Below are 23,332 nucleotides of genomic sequence, written 5' to 3'. Positions count from 1 at the left end.
GTCAGTTGCAATAGATATTTCACATTTTACCTTTGGACATAACATACATACTTGTACAAGAACACACACACACACACACACACACACACACACACAAAGATACACAAATGCACGTACGTACATGCATGCATACACACAGACTAACACACATACGTACATACACACACATATGCACACGTATCAATCCATCTATGCACACATCCATCCATCAAACTATACACCCTCTCATTAATCCATCCATCCATCCATCCATCCATACAGACAGACAGACAGACACACACACACACATACATACACACACATACACACATACATACACACATCCATCATCCATCCATCCATCCATACATACATACATCATACATACAGACAGACAGACAGACAAACACACACACACAAACACGCATACATACATACACACACATACACACATCCATACACACATCCATACATCCATACACACATCCATCCATCCATACATCCATACACACATCCATACATACGTACGTACATACATACATACATACATACATACATACATACATGCATACATACAATACATACGTACATACACGCATACATACATACATACATACATACATACATACATACATACATACATACATACATACATACATACATACATACATACATACATACATACATACATACATACATACGTACATACATACATACACATACATACATACATACATACATACGTACGTACGTACATACACACACACACACACACACATATTCAGGCGATGTGAGTTCCTGACATTTCGTTAGTTTTGCACGAAAAACTTCTTTCGAAACATTATTCAGTTGACACGCCATACTTGCCAAGATCAATTATACATGGCTTGCTTGCAAGTCGCCACGGCAACGCGACCTTCACAGTTTTTTCACTTGTTTCAAACTTTTTCAAAAGATCTTCAATTAATGCACACAAAAACTCATAAATCATAATAGCTGTACGGTTCTATTAGTGGTGAGCGTTACCATTTTTACAGCACATGAAGCTCTTTCTGTGATGATCAATTATTTTGAATCGTTGTGATCCATGTGCCAGTCTGTGAGAGTTCAGAATCGGGGGGTTGAAGTGGAAAAGAGATACTCTCCCCGCATCCCCAATCGATCTCGCCTTTCGCCGCCAGCATCCCACCTGATCAAGTCAAAGGGAGATAACTCTATTTTAACTACATTTCTGAAGTCCTTCCTCATGTCAATATGACCAACAGATACATGTGCAGTCGGTGTCACATATTTTAGTTTTTCAATTACAAGAATATTCGTAGTACTTGTTCAATCATTGCGTGATAAATACAATGATTGCTCAAATTCATTTCAGATTATTTTCTTGACTACTTAGACAGGTGTGCGCCCGCCCGCACACACACGCACGCACACACGCGTGCGCACACACACACACACACACACACGCACGCACTCGTCACGCAAGACCACAGTTCGATTCCCCACATGGGCACAAAGTAGACTGCCATAGTGGTTAAGGCGTTCACTCGTCACGCTGAAGACCCGGGTTCGAATCCCCACATGGGTACATGTGAAGCCCATTTCTGGTGTCCCCCGTGATGTTACTGGAATATTGCTAAAAGCGGCGTAAAACCAAACTCTGTCAGTCAGTCTGGTGCCCCACTCCGTGAAATTGCTAGAATATTGCTAAAAGCGGCGTAAAACTATACTCAGTCACTGTCTTCGGTACTCAAGGTACAATGGTTGCAATTTGTGTATGACTGTCTACCGAACTCCGAAAATATAGCATTTTGGTCATGCCAAGGACCACTGTTTTGTCTTGTTTTGTCCAAGAAACTGTTATTGAAACATCATGGATCTTACTCACTGTCCAAAAACATCGTAACAAAGTTCACATTCAGTTTTCACGTTTATAAGACTTCGTCTTAATTGGTCTGTTGGATGGAGTGTCTGCCGGGAGAGTGTCAGGTCGGTGGTTCAATGTCCGTTGCGTCATTCTAAAAGACGCTGAAAGATTCCACTTATTGTTTCCCTGCCTATGCTTTGAGATACTAAACAAGAACTGGTGGGCTCGGAGTCAGTATATTATGTCTCACTGGGTATTCTTGTGCCTCTGCCACATTGTATCTCCGTCGATTAGCACTTCATTAGCACTTGCATTAAAAACCCATTTCACCTCATCACCTCATCGCAAGTGGGGTAGCCTAGTGGTTAAAGCGTTCGCTCGTCACGCCGAAGACCCGGGTTCGATTCCCCACATGGGTACAGTGTGTGAAGCCTATTTCTGGTGTCCCCTGCCCTGATATTGCTGGAATATTGCTAAAAGCGGCGTAAAAATAAACTCACAACTCAACCATGTCAAATCCTTCACACGGATCCTGGTAACAGGTTAGGACCCACGACAGACCACTAGTGAGTATCGGTGATGAGATTTTATGTCGCAGTTAATAGACCGCCATCGTTCCCTGTTTGTATACATCGTTGTTCATGGTATCAACCACCAGTTTGCCTGGCCAGAAGATTATCATGCACAAGCTACCATGGCATAGTTGGAAATGGACTACATCGGTAATTCTCTCACATCATTAGTGTGTTTACATTGTTTGTGGGGCGGTCAGGTAGCCTAGTGGTTGAAGCGTTCGCTCATCACGCCGCGTACCCGGGTTCGATTTCCCACATGGGCACAATGTGTGAAGCCCATTTTGGTGTCCCCCGCCGTAATATTGCTGGAATATTGTTACAAGCGGCGTAAAAACATACTCACTCACACATTGTAACAAAACCGTTTTTTCTCGATATGAAACAGACTATATGTCTTGAAAAGAAAGTACTTTCAATAGCATGCATCGAAAACCCGTTATATAAATGAGGTCGCTTCCTCGTAGCTTTCGCATTACACATGAACACACATCCACATTCACACAAGAACGCGTTAAAAACATTTCAAAGAGGGATTCTATAAAACCCCATCAAACAGACTCACTGTTTCTAAAACACGTTGATTATACCTCCAAAAAGTAGCTCAACTGGACAATTTATCAGTTCTAAACAGTCTCGCTCATCCAATATCTAGCCAGTAATTAGGCACAACAAAAGCGATCTATCTATTTAGTCCTAGCGGCAAATCGATACCATGTACAGGCCAGGGAGATTGGATGACGCAATGGATGCGGGAGACATTGTCAGCAGGTAAAGGCTTAGTCTGGTGATAGTCGGCGGGAGTGAGTATTGATATACTCAACACGACTCAACCTGTAGTTACTGAGTCGGGCGATAGAAGCCTAGAAAATGAGGGACTGCTCTGATCGCGTGTATAACCCATACCGACACAAATGATGTGCTTAATCTAAACTAATGAGTATTTTGTAAGTCCGCTCTCTAGAAAAGGAGAAAATACAGGATCCTAAAAATCTATTAATGACGTAATAACACAGTTTATAGACAAGGTATAGCGGTTGATTTAGCTACAGTCTATACACAGCGTCTAACTAGAGACCGGAGTTAGACATCAAGGATCCAGACCAGGCTATTTTGATAGTTCCCAGTTACACGCCATAATGACTTTCTAAGCGAAAACATTTATCACTTTGGTAAATCTGATTTTCGTCCTGTGAACATTTACATCTGTTTCGGAAATATTAACAGTAATAAACAATTGTTATTTTTACAGTAGATGGTGTCCTTAATAATGGTTTATGGCTCGAATGGGCATAGGGTTGAACAGCCAATGTTAGTCCTAATTATGAGATTCCAAAGATCTTGGATCGTTTCCCAAAATTGGCACATTTTTTGGACTCTGTTCTGGAATACCTCTGTTGTGATGACTGGGTATTCTAAAAGTTTCACCGAACCACGACCTCTAACAGTAATATGTCTCGTACAATCTATGTAGAAAGCTTGTCATAAAATGTATAAAACATATGTATTAAAGGACAGGTAGCGACATCTATAATAAGCGTCTCATTGACCCATGTTATTCAACACACCTATCTACTACATCGGGGCTTCATATGCTAAATACACCTGCAAAACGACAAGCCACAACACATCACTACCAGTATATATGCAAAGGACAAGAAGTCTCTCAGGTCCATACCACCAGTCATATCGGCTCCGGTGATCTGCCAAAGGTGCACATGGTCCTTCTAAAATATATAGTGTAAGTAAGATTTAACCAGATATTTTTTTCTGCTTCCCTGATTTCAGTGTAAGTCGACTGTAAGCTATTCGAAAGGTCAATGCTTTGACATTCCTTCACCAGCAACACCTTCCATCATGTGACAGAAGAAGCATCATGCCTGGATTTCCATCCCTTCCTAATCCTTCACAGCTGACACATATAAGCCTTAATTCCTGTTATAAATGTCCTATCAGCATACCGACCGCGCCATACACGCCTCTGTGCTATACGTCAGTGTAACAGGAAATAATCACCCATTATATAGGACATGGATCCAGTTAAGGCAACTTTAATGATATGGTTATTTTACAGTTACATCACTGGCATTACAATGAGGTTTACCAGACATGATTGGATGTCAGAAAGTAAATAACCAGTTATTGATTGGCTGGCAATGAAACAGAGTTTACCATTCATACTTTAAAGGTCAAGAGTCGCGAGTTACCTCCCTTTAACATACGTCTTTAAGTTACATGACGTAAAATGTCAGAAGGTAATCAGATTTATTGGTGCCTCTGTAATCAAATCTTTCGCACCCCGGCAGTTATTACAGATGAGTTCCCAGGCTTGCAAATGAATGGCGTCGAAACGTGAGCTGGAGAAGAATTCCAACTTTTATCGAAACACAAGATGTGATTGTGTTGACCAATTCGGCACGAAATGAGGACCAGCGGGTCACGTGATGTTGACAATGTATGTACAAGGTCATGTTCATGTTGAGACACTTATTACCTCCTTGTGAAGAGTATTCCTTGTGCTGCTACAATGCCAAGATTGATCATCCGCTACCGCACTCAGTGTTTGTGAAGAGCGGATATGAGTAACTTTTCAACAACTCGACTGAAGATGTACACGTTGTATGGACAATCGATGTAAAGGAGCTCCAGACGTGCCTGCCTCGCTCTCCCCTCCGATTAATCAGCGTCCGATGCGTTCATCCCCCTATGTCCAGGACTAATCATTGACCGGATCCATATGGCCAGATGGACCCTTCCCTGCCCGTGCTGTCTGCCTCATCTCTGCATTGTTCACCCATGTTTTGAATTCCTCCACAGACCTTTGTTCTGTACGTGTAAATATTTTCCCGCCTGAAGGATACTTGGTGAAGCACGAGGGTGACCTCAACTTGTTTTGTTCTTCGTCTAGGGAATTGGAAAGTTCCTGTGGGCGGCGGAGCTCTTTCCAGAATAGGTGTCATTTATAAACGCAAAAGTGCTCAGCAAAATACATGAGTCTGTAAATCTGCAGAACAAAGAAAGGAAGATTTGCAAGTGTTATTTTAACGTCTCTTGGAGTCACAATCCCCTTTCGTCCTTCCCTGTTTTTTCGATAAATTGCTATACTGGAGAGTCAAGTCGAAATGTTTTAGAAAATTAGTAATCATTCTTGCAAGCCATTTCTTCAGTGTGTACCGTGCACGTGCTTAATTATATCTTCTTCATTCCTGGAATCTTGTAATCAGTTCGTTTAAGTCCAGAAAATCGTTATTCATCATTGGACACGTGTCATTCAACATAGTGTTTATCATCTGCACTCGCACTGGATGACGCTCAACAACATCCTATATCAAAGTTTGCATTGACAAGTCACGTACATGTCATTATCAATGATTGCCTTGATCTTTTTCTAATCATTTTGGGGTCCTATTTTGTTCACTGAACACTGGGTACTTCTTTTACACGCTTTCAGAAGAACACGTGCACTGCGTTGAACCACAATGACATAATACTAGGCTTACACGGTGCTCAACATAAATCCATGTTTATCGCTGATGATTTCATGATTTCCTTTCAAATCATGGGTTTACAACAGCTTGAAGCCAATGGTACAATTGTCTGCCTATCCCTGAACAAGACTGGTAGACTGTATTCGCCCATGTGTGATCATGGGGTATTCCTATCATTACAGCTGAACTGAAGAATACTCCACACTAATGGGGGATGTGTCTGAGATCTAGATAGATACCCTTCGTCTTTTCCCCATGTCTCTATTTCGCATTAGAGCCAGCTCCTATAACTTCTGACTGTGTATGTACTAAGGAACCACCCTAGTACGTGTTTAATGTCCCTTGACTCTGTGTGTAACAGCCAGGCTGGTAAATATTGTACGTTATTATACTGTGTATCTACTTTGCTTGAGGGACAGACTTAAATATAGATAGATAGCCAACGTCCTTTGATTGTGAATCTTCTTCTCGTAAGAGCCAGACTGATAGATATTCGTTCTTCCACTATGTGTGTACTTGACATTAGAGCCAGACTGAAGGTCACGTCAGTCGATGTTTCATGCTTCATCTTATGACTAGTTTCAGACTGATAGAACAAATAGTACAGAGGTTTTGTCTTCTATAAAATAAGAGCTATGCTGACACACACTGTCGAAAACGCATTTGTGCACATATCCCTATACACACGATCTCTCGGTAAATATGAATACACTCGTGGAAGTCACGGTATTAGAAGGCCGAGTATATTTGACATGGAAATATTTGCCAAGAATTAAGTCCCAGGTATTGGTTATCAATTTTGATAGCAATTTGTTCAGATGAAACCTTTAAATGGCATTCAATATTTCAAATATAACCTTTTGCTGGGGGGAACCCTCAGGTTGGTAAATATTTCACTATTTTGACATTCAGAACTTTGAAAAGTTTACTATTCGTCGTGAGTTACAGGTCGATTGTAGAAAGTGATTTTGCTTGATCCAAATTTGGCAAATGCTAACATGTTCCCCGTTCCTTTTAGGATTTGAAAAGGGGCACTCGGAGAGGACTATGTCCATGTAAAATAGAAGCGTGTACATCGACCGTTCCACCGGATTATTTACCGAAAGCCTTTTAGCCAGAGAGATTGATCTTCAATGGGCCTATTGATGCCTAGGGGATGTACAGGGCAACTTGTGAAAGGCCTCGATGAACGAGAAGCATGGATTTTCCATTTGCAGCCGATCAATGTAACTTGTGTCCGTTTATCAACCTTTCCATGGACGAAGGAGGGATATTAAGGACAGCTAATTCCCTTTCACATGCCTTGAAATCCTGTGTCCAGAACCGTACCGATTATCAACTGGTGTAAAATTCGCTGATGCCCAAATCCACGAAAACGTTTTCCTAGCCTCGGTCGGTTAGCCTGCATTGGGGCTTGTCCGATAGCGCGTTTGATAACATTACGGGGTGATTGGGATGTTTATTCGCTGTTACTCCCAGTACTCGTTTTTCTAGGATCATTTCCCTTACCCATGTTTCCACATCATAATTACCTCGTAGTCTTTCATCTGTTTGATGTTTCTTACAGCAGTCCTAGAAGGTGCCTGCACAATGCAACACATGGATTGAACCATTTAGTGTGGCACTTTCTATACAAGACGTTCTTTGAGGATATCGTGGTCAATGTGTTAAAAACGTAGAACACATTTCTCGCTGCATTCAAATTCCCATGAGGGAATAGTTGAGAAGCACAACAAATATTATTGGGGTCAGATAATGTTATATTTCCATTCGAACAATCCGCTTGTCCGGATCCGGATGTATGTGAATACCCAACAAGTTGTCCATATATGCGTTCAAGTGTTCCTATAGTAACTGCGCATCTCGAGATGATATGTATCTTACACATCAACTCTTAGTAAATTTAAAATAATCAAATCTGAAGCCTTACCCTTCGAGTTTTTTCTGTACAAAACACTAAATATCTCCTACGCAAATCTAACTGCTTTGGGGAATTCAAACGCTCCGAAAAGATTGGATTTCTACAAAAATGACCCCAAAAAATGTGAAAATAAAGAACGGATAGTTCCTTGACATGGGATGCTGCCTTGGCTATCGACCAATTCCAGTTCATGCTTTCTCTTGTGGAAGCAGCGATATTTGTGCCTCTCAGAGAACACTGAGCTAACTCCTATCATGTCATAACACTGCTCGTGGAATGAAGCTTCCATCAATATTTTGATCGACGATACTGCAAAGGTAAATGCTGTGAGAAGATAATCAAATACACCACCCTCATCTGACTCGACAAATGAAAGATGCATTCTGTATGGATGAGCAGTGGGAAAGACTTGTCAATATGTTGGCTGGTCTAGTTAATTAGACCGACCTGTCCTTCCTCATTCCGACACTAATATTCCTTAGTGGCGTGCCAATTAATTTGTCACACTTCATGCGTTTAAGGTAGCGTGGCTCCCATAAAGTACCGTGACACTTAATGAAAGACCAATGATTTACCCAGCGTGGAAATGAAAGATTGATTTAGAATTTTCATAATGGGTTGATGGAGTGGCATGTTTATTTTTCATTCATGAGGCAATAAAAATACTGCATCAAGTAACTATCAGCAAGAGTCTTTAATAGTATATATGTGAATTAAATCACCTTCATATTTGCATTCCATAAGGACCTTGCATCTGATACCGCTGGATACGCGATTGTTCCTTAAACTTCAGCATTGATTCAACGATTTCTGGAAGGTAATGGCATTCGTTAAACAAACATGCTTTTAAATATAACTCAGTTAAGCCTCCATTGGCGCCCATAAAACGTGTAGGGAAAATGATCAGTGTCGACCTTCTAAAGTCGATACTCATGAGGGGACTGTCACCTTGAGGTAGATGAAGAGGTATGTTATTTCTGCCTGTAAGCTGTCTGTTACTAAAGCCGAACTGACAAATTATCTGAAGCTTACAACAGGCATCAACTGCTTCTGTGAGAGTTTATCTGGATATAAAATGCCTCAAGTTATAATTTACAACTAACTATATTCCTCAAAATTGACTGCATTTTACTTTGCCTAGAAATCAATAGCTTTTGCATAGTAATGGTGCTGTATGTCAGATTCCTTTTCCAGAAAATTACTTCAGGCAAACAGCGCTAAATCTATATTAGTAGAACATACGCCGACCATGCGCTTGAACGACCTTGACCCTAGAGTGGTCTTTAGTTAAGGTAGCTTGTCTACTTATTCCATGTCGTGTATATTCCTGGCAGTGAAGTAGACTAATCTTTGACTAGATGAACAGGTGTGGTCATTCATGACTGTATATATTCCCTCTGTAAATATGTTGTCCAGACTAGACAAAACATTTCAGGGATTAACGTCATGAGCATTGATCAACGATACGATTTCATATTTAAACCAAGTCTGTGAGCGTGACAACCCGATCGCTTTCAGGACAAGATTGGGTTGCAAGATCAGGATCCTTAGGGGGCAGGAACAATTACTTACTAGTTACATTCTGATGACAATGACGTCATACAGCAATGCATGTTAGCATCAGCTGTCACAGCCATGAATCATCTAAAGAAGTCTGTTGTGTTATATTTTTTCTAAATGAGATGTCACTGTGCAATGTCAATATGTCGGAATGTTCACATGTGTTAAAAATGCTTTATATGACCAGTGAGATTGTTAAGTCGTTTGCCCAATGGTTCATGACATTTTGTTACATATTTATCAGGCCAAATTTATGTTTGTTTCCTCCTTTAAAGAAGTCCGTTGTGTGCTTTGTCTAAACGAGATGGAACTGTGCAATGTCAATATGTCGGAATGTTCATATGTGTTAAAAACGTTTTGTATGACAAGTGAGACAAGTATGCCCAATGGTTCATGAAATATGTTTCATATATCAAGCAAAAGTTACGTATGTTTCCTCCATAACAGTGTACATCCACAGGCATGAGCAGACCACAATGTTATTGATTGTTGCCATGTTCCACACAGCTACATTATACATCAACACCATCAGACCTCTTTTATAGTCAACGGCTGCCATTTTGTTCTCCCACGCCGAGAGATATTTAAAGGGACATAACTCTCGTAACAAAAATGACTTAGTGTGCCATTTGATCCCGAAATGGTATGAACACGCGAATGATTGACGGGATTCAATTACGATCGAGTTCCCAGGAAGGTTTCTAGTAGTTGCACGCTCGGTGGCACGGCATTCAACAATCTAAGTCCAACACCATGCGGCCAGTGCCTCGGTATTACCTATTCATTCATCTCATGCTGATGGAAGCAATATTCTTCGAGATGCTTTCCAACAGGCATTAGTAATTACTCTTTGCATCATGGCTTATTAAGTTCTTCATAAGTGCCACCTCAGGCCACTGGCACTCACAGTGTACTATATTGACAGCGCAAGTCAAGACTTCTGTCCCTGAACTTCAGCCCAGCTGGTATGGATGAAAGCCTGATTTTTTTCTTTTTGTAAAGAGTGTGTTTCATTTCTGTTGAACGATATTCGATGACATGCCCACCACAAGGGACATTTTCCTAACGCCTGTACCGTGCAGATCATATCACTGACGGTATAAAAAGGTTCAACGTTAGAAATCAATTCTTTATCAACCGACGTCGAGATTTTAGGCATGGGTTTGATTACATGTAGGACGACATTCTCATCAATTGTAATGCTCTCATTTCCCTTGACATTTCATATGCCAGATACATTAACTTATTGACTACCAGAAAAACCGTCTCGATGTGTCAAGCCTCACATCAAACTATACGTTGTGTAACCTTTCAGGAAGTATTGATTTCACCCTGAAGAACTCAAAAATTATGTTTTCTTTTAGAAGACGTTTCTTTGTTAGCAAAATCAAATTATATATAATTGGTCAAATCAGTTGGCAGTAACGTCATTATGTCAGCATGCCATTATGTGACTGCCTACATATAATGTCATTTGAAAAACTATTCACTAGATAAGACTTGGAGACATGGATGATTAATTTGATTAAATCCTTATGAAAAGGGTTGGATGTTTTGGTAGGTATACTTTGATATTTTTCAATAGAACTGAATTACTAATATAATTCAAGATGTCTCTCCTCATTTCCTACGTTGCTTGAAGTTACTGAGCAATCCGATTATGTCGGTGTTTTTCTTATCAATATTTTATCAAAACGTAACGAATTTTGACTTCATCTTTTTTCAGCCAGACTACTCCCTTTTGTTCTTTGGAATATTTTCTTATGCTCGCCTTTTCATTTCCTCTTTCTGGCCTGTAGCGACATCAGAAGCAATGTTAAAAAGCACTCTTTGATACAATAATCTGTTTCTTATTAATTTGGGACATTTCGTCAGCAGGAAATTAAGCGCTTTGAAATGAGAAGGCAGATCAGGAGACTAGACTTTGATGTCATGAGGTGTCGCGGAGATTGTGGGCATATGTCCCTTGACACGGAAACGATAGACAGTCTGAAAGGAGACAGGTAACGAAGATTAAATAGAACATCTCGCATCAAGACTAATTCTGGTATTGGTGATGATCTGAGACATTAGAAAAAGGGGAGGGACTTAATCAGACATATATTATTGACATTACATTTCAAATATACAACGCAAATTCATGGAGCATGAACTAAATCTTTATGAGAATGATTGGGAGTGTTATTAGTGTTTACACATTGTACCCATGTGGGAAATCGGACCCCGGTCTTCGGCGTGACGAGAGAACGCTTGAAAGCCCCCTCTACAAAACAACCCTCTATATATAGAATATATACTGAGTCAAAAAAGAAACTTCACAAAATGTACTTTCAAAAATAATGAATAATATTTCTCTGATGATACATCTATGTATCCGAAATGGGATCCCTATCTTTCGACTCTAGAAAAACGTTAGCAAAACCCACTCAAACCCATCCATTCGTCGTGCAAATGACGTTAGTGCCAAATCAGGTTTTGCACGTGCAGTCGATCACGTGATCTTCGCATCGAAGTTTCGTGTTTGCATTGGCCTCAAGAATTGAAAAAACACTTTTAAAACACAGTTCTAACGGTACTTGAAATGCCACGATTGTCAAATGTGCAACGTGAACGTTGGCATGTTGCAAGCGGGAAGATCAGTTATTGACGTCGCAAGAGCAATGGGATGCAGCCGTCGTACTGTGTATGACTTGCGAGGTCGTCTACAACAAACTGGCACCACTTCTGATCGCCCAAGGTCGGGTCGTCCACGGGTGACGTCACGAGCAGAAGACCGTCAAATCGTACTACGTCCCCTACGTGACAGATTTCTGCCGGCTACACGAACCAGGGCTGAGATGTTTAGAGGTCGACTGTCCTCACAGACAATTCGAAATCGGTTGCGGGCTGCCAATCTCCATTCTCGACATCCATATCGTGGGCCAATATTGACGCCGTTTCATCAACGTCAACGTCTGCTGTGGGCCCAACGTCACCTCCGATGGACCCCAGAGAGACTGGAATCGAGTCGTCTTTAGCGATGAATCCAGGTTTACCCTCAGATTCGCGGACGGCAGGCATAGAGTCTGGAGACGACGTCGTGGACGGTATGCCCAATGTTGTGTACAGGAAGTCGACAGATTCGGGGGCGGAAGTTGCATGGTGTGGGGTGCTTTCTGTGGGAACAACCGTTCCCGACTTCTGGTCATCCGTGGAAACCTCACAGCTGCTGCTTACCGCGACCAGGTGCTCACCCCTGAACTCGTTCCTTTCATGGCGGCTCATGGCCCAGGTCTACAGTTCCAGCATGATAATGCTCGGCCACATACCGCGATGTTGACATTCAAAACGCTGGAATCAACGTCATGGACTGGCCATCGAGGTCCCCTGACCTTAATCCAATAGAGCACGTTTGGGATGCACTTGGGAGAAGGCTTCGTGGTCTTAGGAACCAACCTCAGAATTTGCAGGAACTTGGCGCTGCCTTGCAAGAGCAATGGCGCAGAATCCCCAACCACGTGTTCACAAGCATCAGGCAGTCGATGAGGAGACGGTGTTTGGCAGTGGTGAATGCGCGGGGCGGCCATACACAATATTGAACTGAGAAATTTCGAATTTTTATTCTTGTGACTTGACATTCTGTATACCCATGTTTTGGAACGGCGGTGTAGCCTAATGGAACTGATTATGGCACTGTTAGTGTTTCGAGTACATCACACAGATCTCAGCAATGAAATAATAACAATTTAACCATCTTACCATCTCTTGTTCTTTTATAGTGCCCTGATGAAAGAATGTGAAGTTTCTTTTTTGACTCAGTATATATAATGACACAACACGAATTTCCCTCCTACGCGTTTCAACTTTATCTTCAGAGAATAGTAGATGCCCAGTAGAATGTTCATATATATATATGTGTGAGTGTGTGTCTGACAGACATCAATACCATGTACAGATCAAACCCTGTCTTTTACAAATGTTCACATGTCAATAATGCCATGTACAGTACACCTCTGTACATATCAGCACATATCATGTACAATTCATGCCTGTTCCCAAGACGCCTCCTTTTAACCTTAAAGTTGTGTAGATATATAATCAGGCAGCTCACATACAGCCATACACATATCAATGTGTACGCTCTGTTGTAAATGTTGTGTTGTTCCCGTGACAGTTGATCCATACGTACGGGTTTTTATCAGGGACAATTACCAGAACATCCATGCGAGCAAACCTAACAGCAAACCTTATAACCTCATAGGTTGTTTGATTTAAACATATTTCATTCATGGAAGAAAATGATTGGGCACAAGCTATTCCAACTGAATGAAGCCTTCTCCCAGTATTTGCAACAATTATATTTACATGAGAAACAGAGAACATATACATGAGAGATCTTGAGTTTGAGAATATAACAGATTAAGATGAACAGAGGAATCGTTTACAGTGAAACCTGTCGAAACCGGCACCCCATGGGACCGAAATAAAATGCCGGTTTAGGCAGGGTACCGGATTAGACTGTGACGATCATGTTCGAACATGGCTGCCATTTACACTCGCTAATCTCTTTATTCCTGATTATCTAGCGTGCCGAGAGGAGTGTATTAGATTAAGGGACCTTACTTGGACCAACATGGTATGCCGGTTTTGACAGTGTACCGGATTAGACAGGTGCCGGTGTTGGCAGGTTTCACTGTAGTTTGATTGATGTAATGATGGACATGTTTGAAGATATTCAGATTTTCTTCATTTGAGAGGTCTGCATTGCCATATAAAATATGACATATATCTAGAAAATATCTATTTTGTAAAATATCATTTGTGTTAGTTAACAAAGTTTCTCTATGCGTTTTATAACTGGGACAGTCCAAGAAATAATGATATACATTTCCACGAAGACATCCACAAGAACATGATGGATCGGTTATAATCTTGATTCTATACAAATCATAGTTGAGCGTACTTACATTGTATCTTAACCTTGTGTGTAAAATATTTAGCTTACGTATACAATATGAAAAGTATGTTGGGGCACTATTACGCGTTGTTTTAATAGTTCTTTTAAATGATGAAAAGGAGTCACAGTAGGTTGTTACTGGATGCCAGGATCCGTTTGAAGATCCTGATTTTGCTTTAAGCATATTTTATTTACAAGGAGTGTGTGAGTATGGCTTTACGCCGCCTTTAGCAATTTCCCAGCAATATTACTGCGGGGAACAGCAGAAAGAGGCTTCACACATTGTACCCATGTGGGGAATTATTTTATTCACGAGGGAAATTACTAAGCACATTTTTAACAACTTAGGTAGCCATCTTTCCCCAAGAAAATATTAACATGATTAGACTTATATCATATAAAAACTTAAACATGAAAAAAGGCAAAGCATATAATGAGTATTACAGAAATGTGTACCAGGAACCGGAGTTTACATTAATTTCAAGCTTCAAATATTATTTATATCTTTATGGACATTGTGGAATAACTACATTTTCGTTGCAGTTACCATTAATAATAATCTATCAGTGATTAACTTCATTTACAAATTGCTTTTCTGCTACTAAACGTTACATGTCTTGCGGTATAATGAAGTGGACATTTTATGAATTTTTGTACGTTTTTCACCCGGACAACTACAGAGACATTGAGGGCTCTTTATTCACCCAACTCTAAAAAAGTTAAACTGGGAGCATCAGTACCGTTATGTCGTAAGCAATATATACTTTATCCTTAACCCACAGGAGAAATATGAATATAAACGTTAAGTTTGTATCTTGGTTTTGCTGTAAAAACACTTTATAGCACTGGACTCTCTACGTATTAGGGGCAAGTCATTTCATGATATTACAGAACAGCGAAACTGAGCGATGAAATTGATCTCCTGAACATTGATATATTTCGTCCATTTATTAACCTGGACTACCAAAACTGATTGGTAAACGTTCACACAAGAGAGGTCACAGGGTTATTAATGGTAGAACTTACGATACTGTCTTCTGTCTGCAAGTGTATACGACCCTGTTCCAAAATAGTAGCATCTCTGGAAGCATATTTCGATAAATCTGTTCGAGCTGCCCCTAACTGGATGTTATTGGGGTTCTTTTTCTTTAATTTTAATCAGTAACTATCTCATAACTCATTAGCATATTCAAAGTCATTATATTCATCATATATAATTTAATTGATTGCAGACCCGTGAAGATCCGGGGTAGAATAGGTCTTCAGCAACCCATGTGCTTGCCATAAAAAAGGCGACTATCTTGTCGTAAGAGGCGACTAACGGGATCGGGTGGTCAGTTTCGCTGACTTGGTTGACACATGTCATCGGTTCCCAATTGCGCAGATCGATGCTCATGCTGTTGATCACTGGATTGTCTGGAACAGACTCGATTATTTACAGACCGCCGCCATATAGCTGGAATATTGCTGAGTGCGGCGTAAAACTAAACTCACTTACTCACTCATTCGTGATAGCATAGCATCAATCACTTTTGCAGTTGATTTTATCAAATTGTTAATATGATTAGACCATTTACCATCCAAACGTACAACAAAGAGCAATTACAGTTTGCATTTCTTTCTTTCTCATGTGTAAATTTAGCTTGTTTTGGAAACAGAATAACTTCTACTTTGCCTGCATTGTATGATTTGAGCTCAATCCTTAATGCAGCCATGATGTCTGTTCAAAGGTAGCTTCTGCAATATGATGCTATGATGGACAAACAGAAGTGTCATCTGCAAACAATCTTGGTTTACAGGCAAGACTATCCGCAATATAATTTTTCACATTTAATACGTATGAAAGGCCCATGGATCGAGCCTTGATGTGTGCCAGCGGCTAAATTCTGAGAACTTAACACATTCCAATTTTAAAATACCTTTAGATGACTATGACCTAAATAACTTTCTTGCTAGTTTAAAACGTTACCTTGTAAACAATATCGTTTTAGTTTACACAGCAGTCCTCTGTACCATACACGATCAAAGGCATTTGACATATCACAAAATATCATTCAAATATCTTCTCTTTTATCTGAGGCATTGTAAACATTATGATAGAGTTCAGTCAGCTGATGAACAGTGGAACATCCAGGATGGAAGCCTCGCTGATATTTAAACAAAAGCTTATCATCAAGAAAATAATAAAGGCATATGCTTTAGAACCACGCTTTCCAATAACTTGCCAACACATCTAATTAGCGATACTGGATGTTATTTAGACGCATGCATTCTGTTACCCAACCAATGTCAGGATTGTCTTGCACCGCCACACCTAACTGAAGTCTTCCATTTCTTGTAATAATGTTCCACAACTAGAGGTTTGCAAACCAATACATTTTGACAATCCTGTCCAGTTGGAACAGAAAGGAGTAGCGCGGAGTAGCGCGGATGGATTATAGCGATTTACAAATATATATTGATAGATTAAAATGAATAAATGCAGCAAGGTTTATTTGAATGTTCCTGGGTGTCAGGTCCATCTTCACCTATCTGTCCTTGCAATCTCTGTAGGCACCTCCCATGGGACTTCTCCCAGGAAGCGCTGCCAGTCGAAAATCGCAGAATCTGAAGACTTCTCAATCCACCCAGAGTATATGAAGGGATGTGTTCTTTACAGAAAACCCGGACACTATCTCAGTGTCAGTCACGAGATGTGCCAAAACCATGTCACCAAGAAAGTTTGAAAGCTGATACCAGAACCTTGTCAATCTCATTGGTATCAAAAGGGACAGAGAATTCAATATTGTACAGGATTCAATTGGTCTTATCAAATGGGCCATGATCTGGTGAGTTTGAAAGCCCGGCGGCTGTATACGTGAATATTCCAAAGAATTGATTATATCTTCCCATGACATCCTCCACATATTCTGGATCTTACCAGGAAAGATCTCTGAGTCAAAAACACAACCATGTCGAAGACGACAATAAATGGATCAATGCTCTGCTGTTTTGTCACTTGCGATACTGTATTTGCGCCAAGCCTGAGCATTCACTGGCAATGTGGTTGCATAATCTCGTTACATGTATTGTATTATCTACATTACATTTAGAATGCGACTGTTCCTGAGCACCAAACAGCTGCTTCACGTTCCAGGCCAGTAGACTGCATCGTTCATGTCCAGGTCCATACACTGCACGTAAGTCCATTACAGTGGTCGTGACCGGAAAACCGAAATTACACCGATTGGATACGGCACAAAAGGTGGCCGACATTCTTTTTCTGTGCCATCCAACAGTACTGAACTATAAACAAAATCAACATTTACATTGGGATTATGGCTTGTTTATTAGTATTATATAATAGCTAAACGCGCACGAGCTTCATAACGATATTCGGTTAATAATTGGATTGGAAAATATATGCGAATGAAATAAAATCCAACTCTTCTTAAGTCTACATTTTAAATCTGCCCAAAGTTGCTCTACTTGTGTGAATGCGTTAGTTGAAACCTCACCTGCACCCCTAAGTACGTTTGCATTGGCCTGAACATCCACGAGGTCAATAATTCCACCCAATCATCACCACCCTCTTCCCCAAGTGTGTGTGTGTGTGTGTGTGTGTGTGTGTGTGTGTGTGTGTGTGTGTGTGTGTGTGTGTGTGTGTGTCTGTCTGTCTGTCTTTCTGTATGTGTCTCCGTCTGAATATCCGTATCTGTCTGTATCAATATGTTGAAGAGGGAGTAGAAATCAATTTGGAAAATTCGTGTTTAACAAATAAGGAATCATATGCTGATGTTTAAACAATCTTTGACTCAATAATTCCACCCCCAAGTATACTGACTGATCCTTTCTAGTTATTTTTCAGATGAAAATTATTACATTCAACGAACCCAAAGGGCACTAGAGCATAACTGGACAATGACACGACATCATTACTTGTATTTTCTATTGAGAAAATGTTTACGGTCATACACGTAAAAGAGGTGTTGATTTCTGTACTCAGTAGGTTCAGGGTGATAATCTTCATCTCTGTGGAGCAAAATGGTTAAAGGATATAGTGAAAAAGAGACGGAAAAAAACAAGCCCTGAAATATTCTTCTTCTAAAAAAATAAGCTTTAAAGCTGCGCCTGCCCCTGCGAATACATCGCATGTTGGGTTGATCATCAATTCAACACTTGAGTGTGACGACATGTATAACAACTATTATTCTTATAAAAATAAATTCTTTTCATGAATGCAATCGATAATGCAGTCTCTGTACCCAGTCAAGCATCATGCAGTCCTGATGTGTACGTTTTATGAAAAGTGGCAATGTGGACAGTCAGTCCTTGAAAACATTTTGAACTGTTCAGTTTCCATGACACATTATCCCAATATGCAATATCCATGACAATAAACATGATTACGCATTTCGTGTCAAAAGGAACCCGTTCATACATTTTTGTATCACACGTCCAAAGGGCTCCTAATCACACACTTACAAGATAATGATCAAAATCATACTGGCTGTTTCACAATGATGCGGTTACACAGAAGCTTCATATATTGACCTGCTTGGTGTTGTCGTGCAGACACTAATTATAGACCTATCCATACTGTCTGAACGATAGTGGACAGGTCAGCAATCCAGGCTGGTCAGTCGTACATTATAGCTGCCAGTAATTATGCACGATGAGAAAGCGTTTGATTAACACTGGAGTGAGTGATCGAGTTTTGCATAACATCCCCTTGAAAGTTAACGAGGTGTCACTCGATGTCGGCTGGAAATCCTGAAAGACGAACATGACACTGACCAAACAATAACGTATGTAATAAGGACGCACCGGGATTCGAACCGCAATCATAGGTTTCTGGTACACACAAGGGACATCACTGGCCGTCGTGATGTTGCTGGAATATTGCTAAATGCGACGTAAAAGTAAACTCACTCACTGAATCTGTGGTAGTGTTACTTCGGTGCATGAAAAGGGCTTGCTTTAACTACAGAGGATGCATTGTACACCCCAATCGGGTTGCATGTAATAGATACAATGTTTTCCATACTTCGCATTTAAACCAAATATACAAAATATACAATTTTTTGCAGGCATCAAAGGGACTAGTTATACTCTTGTGATGAATATAGACAAAGTTGAGTATCGCGCTGTCATCCAGCTCCCACTTGATGTATCCAACTCGGACAGCATGTGCAAATGGCGACAATTTCTAGGTGATGATTTGCCTCTTGCAATGGTCACAGGTAAGAGCTGTGTAACAAGTTCAAAAGGGTAACACAAAGCACCAACTCCGGTCCAAGATGAGGGAGGCCTTCAACTGATGTGTTCCAAAAGCTTCTGACACATGGTTAGAATCGCTCAAGGACAATAATATCTCGTGAGAAATTACGTCGTTTTTTTAGCAGACCCAGCTGATTTTGTTGAGAAATGTGTAACCATGGAAGAATCTTTAATGTGTGGTCCAACACTGACAGCCAATGAGCAACACTGGAATCAGTGGAAAATACTCAAATACCACAGTTTGTTCCTTTGTGGTTTAACGCTGCACTCATCAATATTCCAACTATATGACGGCAGTCTGTAAATAACTGAGTATGGGCCAGATAATCCAGTAAATGACGACATGAGCATCGATCTACGTAATAGGGATACGATGTATGTGACAGCATGTGTAGGGCGAACATATGTTTAGTGAACAGTGAAACATGTTATTATATTCTTTAATTCAGTTGTGTGGACGCTGTTCATCTTTCTGTGCCCGAAAGGTTGATATATGCTGACATAACGACCTGCAATCCAAGTTGGTTACTTTTTGAAACAACCACTTGTATATTTTATGTAGTTATTTATTCAAATATATATATTTGCGTGGCATGTTTATGTTTTTTTTATCGGAGTTCAAGAACGATTGTGTTTACCAATTTCGAAGCCGACAGAAAGAACTTATTTATTACGAAGGCAGCTGCTGTCCTGGAAACATTAGTACCCCAAGGAGAATGACTAACAAAGCAAAAAATGAAGCACGTCGCTAAACGTTGAAACCAATAACAATGTGTACCTACATCGGCCAGTCAGACAGGAAGTCAGGCCATATGGGAACGTGTAGGTTAATAACTTCTCGGAATTATTTTTTGTTAGGCAATTCCAGATTTTTTTTAGATGCTGGATGGCCATAATAGGCCGATGACCTCATCTACAGTTACAGATGTTCTTTGTGCACCGGTAATGCCAAAACATCTACAAAGATGTATATTGCCTCAATGTGTTTCTGGGTGTTCGTATGCTCGTGGTTTATTAGGAATCATATAGTCGTGATATAGCCAGAATCGACTCTGCTTGTATCTGAGATGCCTTGTGGGTATGAGAAAGTTTTATTTATTTGCATCAATCAGGTAATACTGCCGTCTTAGCTTTTAATATATTTATTCAGTTAAGATTGATTCAGGATTCTGCCAGAGACGTATAGACAAGTATAAATGATTTCCTGTCATGAGCGATTCGTGGGAGTAGATCTCGAAGATACGTTTCTTATCTTCATGGCCATAAATGTCAAAATTCTAACATGACTGTAGCATTGACGAACAAGTAGTCAAGTTTACTGACATGTGTTTAGGCATCATTTCCAGGAAAACCTTTGACATTTCATTGAAAACAATTTCCGGCACTTCACCAAACAACACAACACAACACAAGTTTAGAACTTATCTGTTTACTTCGTGTCAAATATGGAACACAAAAATACAATAAATGATTGTTCGCCCATTTTGTACGGAGATAATCACATGATAGTAGCACCAAGTGACTGTGAAATAGCACTGTGGCGCCATTGAACTAGCTTCGAACATAACAACGTCTACTGTGTTGGACTTCTACCTGGTCTCTTGTGCTAAGCAGCGGGAAGATTCTCATACTGTGGTTGTCGATGCTGCCGTTACTATGGCAACGGGACTAAGGGAGCTAGCAGGTGGGCACCGCATACTGACTATGGGAAGGGCATATAAACACACCTTTACTCCACAAAACAACACAGTCCGACAAAATTGGGCGTAGACTCCTTCTGGTGTCGGTTATATTAATCATTTGGACAGAAAACGAGCAGAAACACAGTACGATAACCTGTTTAGAGTTCAAAGTTTGACTTCGCGGCTAGTGTTTGGGTGCTGCCATACACTGGGCTTCTGTAAGCATAGGGCAATATCATTGTATATCAATTCAATATGCCAACAAGCGTGTAAGACGAATTTTAGCTGAAATAATGGTATCAAATCACTTTGTACAATTAATTCTGTAAAAAACTGTTAAGCTTACAAACATGTTTTCCATCACAGAGAAGTATGTCACAGATTCTAGCAAGTAAATTCACTGACAAATAATTATGAAATCTGTTTTCCTATTGGCACCAAACCATCCGTGCCTGTAACACACCATAAAACTCACGCCTCACATTCAACAATGAAAACTTAATACAACAATATCGATGTCACTTTACAAAACAATATATAATATTTTTTTACAATATAGTTAAACATTAACAAGCTATGTACAACATAGTAATGCTTTAAATGTCAGTATTAATAATATACAGTGTCAGAAACATCAAACATCATGTGCTTGGTCCATATCAAAATATCTTCTTGTATGTAACGAGAAACAATATGAAAATACTATCATTAAATTATGTATTGACCGGTCCTGTATGTTCAAGATTCTGTAAGGGGTCACTTAGAACATTGAGCAATACGAAACGGTCAACACATAAATAGAAATATAGAGTATGTGATACATAATTCTAAGAGTGTCGAGAGGCAAATGTGTATAAACAGGTGAGTATACTTAAGTGGTTTGCCGTTTTGTTAAATTATTGCTACGCTACACTACGGAATTGGATTTGCGTCAGGCTTCTCTTAGGACATCCACTCAAATGGTAAACACAACATCCTTTCTGCCTTTTCACCATCTTCAGGCAACACGCATATTGGCACTTTTATAACAATTTATAATCACCTCTCGCTTCCTACACACACGGTTACCCAATCAAAATTAAGGAAAACATTTTGTCCGGTACATATTTTGATTCAAAGCGAGGCAAGACTATCTCTGTCGGTTTCCGTTTCCGTCGTAGTCCCGGCGCCAAATCTCTGTTGCACGTTCAGTCGAATATGCTCCGATGAGGGGGCTGAAAATGAAAGAAAAACATTCCAGATTAAGCACAAACATAAAACCGTGTAGTAATCACTATCCCTGAAAAACATGATCGGAAGCATTTGAAAAGCTGTAATAACAACAAATACACGAATATTTATAACCGCGTCGGTAATTAAGAGGGACTTTGTCCTGAAAACACGAGCCGTGTTCCAGAGGAAAGCACAGATAATCCGCTCGTACCGGACATCGCCTTACCACGTCATGGCCCTGATCAATATTGATGGCTGCGGACTCATTCCAGCCTTCCGAGTTTACAATCAATGGCCTAAGGGGAAGTATGTTCTTTCTCAGAGGACAATATAGCTACCCAGACGAAGACATGTCTGTGTCACTGTCAGCTTATATCCATTAGGTGGGCGAGAGGTCGCCTAATATCATATCTTTAGTCTGACTTTTGTACACTCAAGGTTAAAGTTAGACTTAATTGTATTCAAATCTTGTGGTCATTACTCACGTTGGGATAAACATTGCGTCAATGTGTTAGTTATGCAAACGTTGTGGACGGTTCTTCTGCTGAGAAAATGGAATGCTCAGTAATTGAGTCAGTAATGACACGTAATAAACTATATATATTTATTATCTGAATATAGATATAACATCGTTTTAAATAGCGTTTGGAGGTAATTACTTTAATAAACGTCAACGGCAGGGAATAACCACTCTCAATTACCCCACCAACAGGTTCTATTAGGCGTACACAACGAAATATATGAATGCATCCCCGAAATACAATAATGACACCAGGTGTTGGTGGAAATCAGTACTATCAGTACAAACATTACATGAAGAGTATGTATGTACAATATGTCTTAGTCCCACACATGA

At 40.1% G+C, this 23,332-nt stretch overlaps 1 protein-coding gene across 4 annotated transcripts in view; it reads right to left on the bottom strand.

Annotated features, from left to right (window-relative positions):
- Window positions 1-20,995: 20,995 nt before the first annotated feature.
- Window positions 20,996-23,332, bottom strand: part of LOC124258627 (metabotropic glutamate receptor 3-like) — a 164,624-nt gene continuing 162,287 nt past the window's right edge. For all 4 annotated transcript variants that reach the window (XM_046692699.1, XM_046692697.1, XM_046692696.1 and 1 more), the window contains exon 5: window positions 20,996-22,478. In XM_046692699.1, the coding sequence (XP_046548655.1) occupies window positions 22,378-22,478 (101 nt within the window). In that variant the 3' untranslated portion in view covers window positions 20,996-22,377. The remainder of the gene's footprint in view (window positions 22,479-23,332) is intronic.

The sequence above is a fragment of the Haliotis rubra genome, unplaced genomic scaffold (assembly GCF_003918875.1).
Source record: "Haliotis rubra isolate DU_JTF1 unplaced genomic scaffold, ASM391887v1 Scf7, whole genome shotgun sequence".
In the NCBI taxonomy this organism is placed as follows: domain Eukaryota; kingdom Metazoa; phylum Mollusca; class Gastropoda; order Lepetellida; family Haliotidae; genus Haliotis; species Haliotis rubra.
This window is presented reverse-complemented; position numbering and strand designations above follow the sequence as displayed.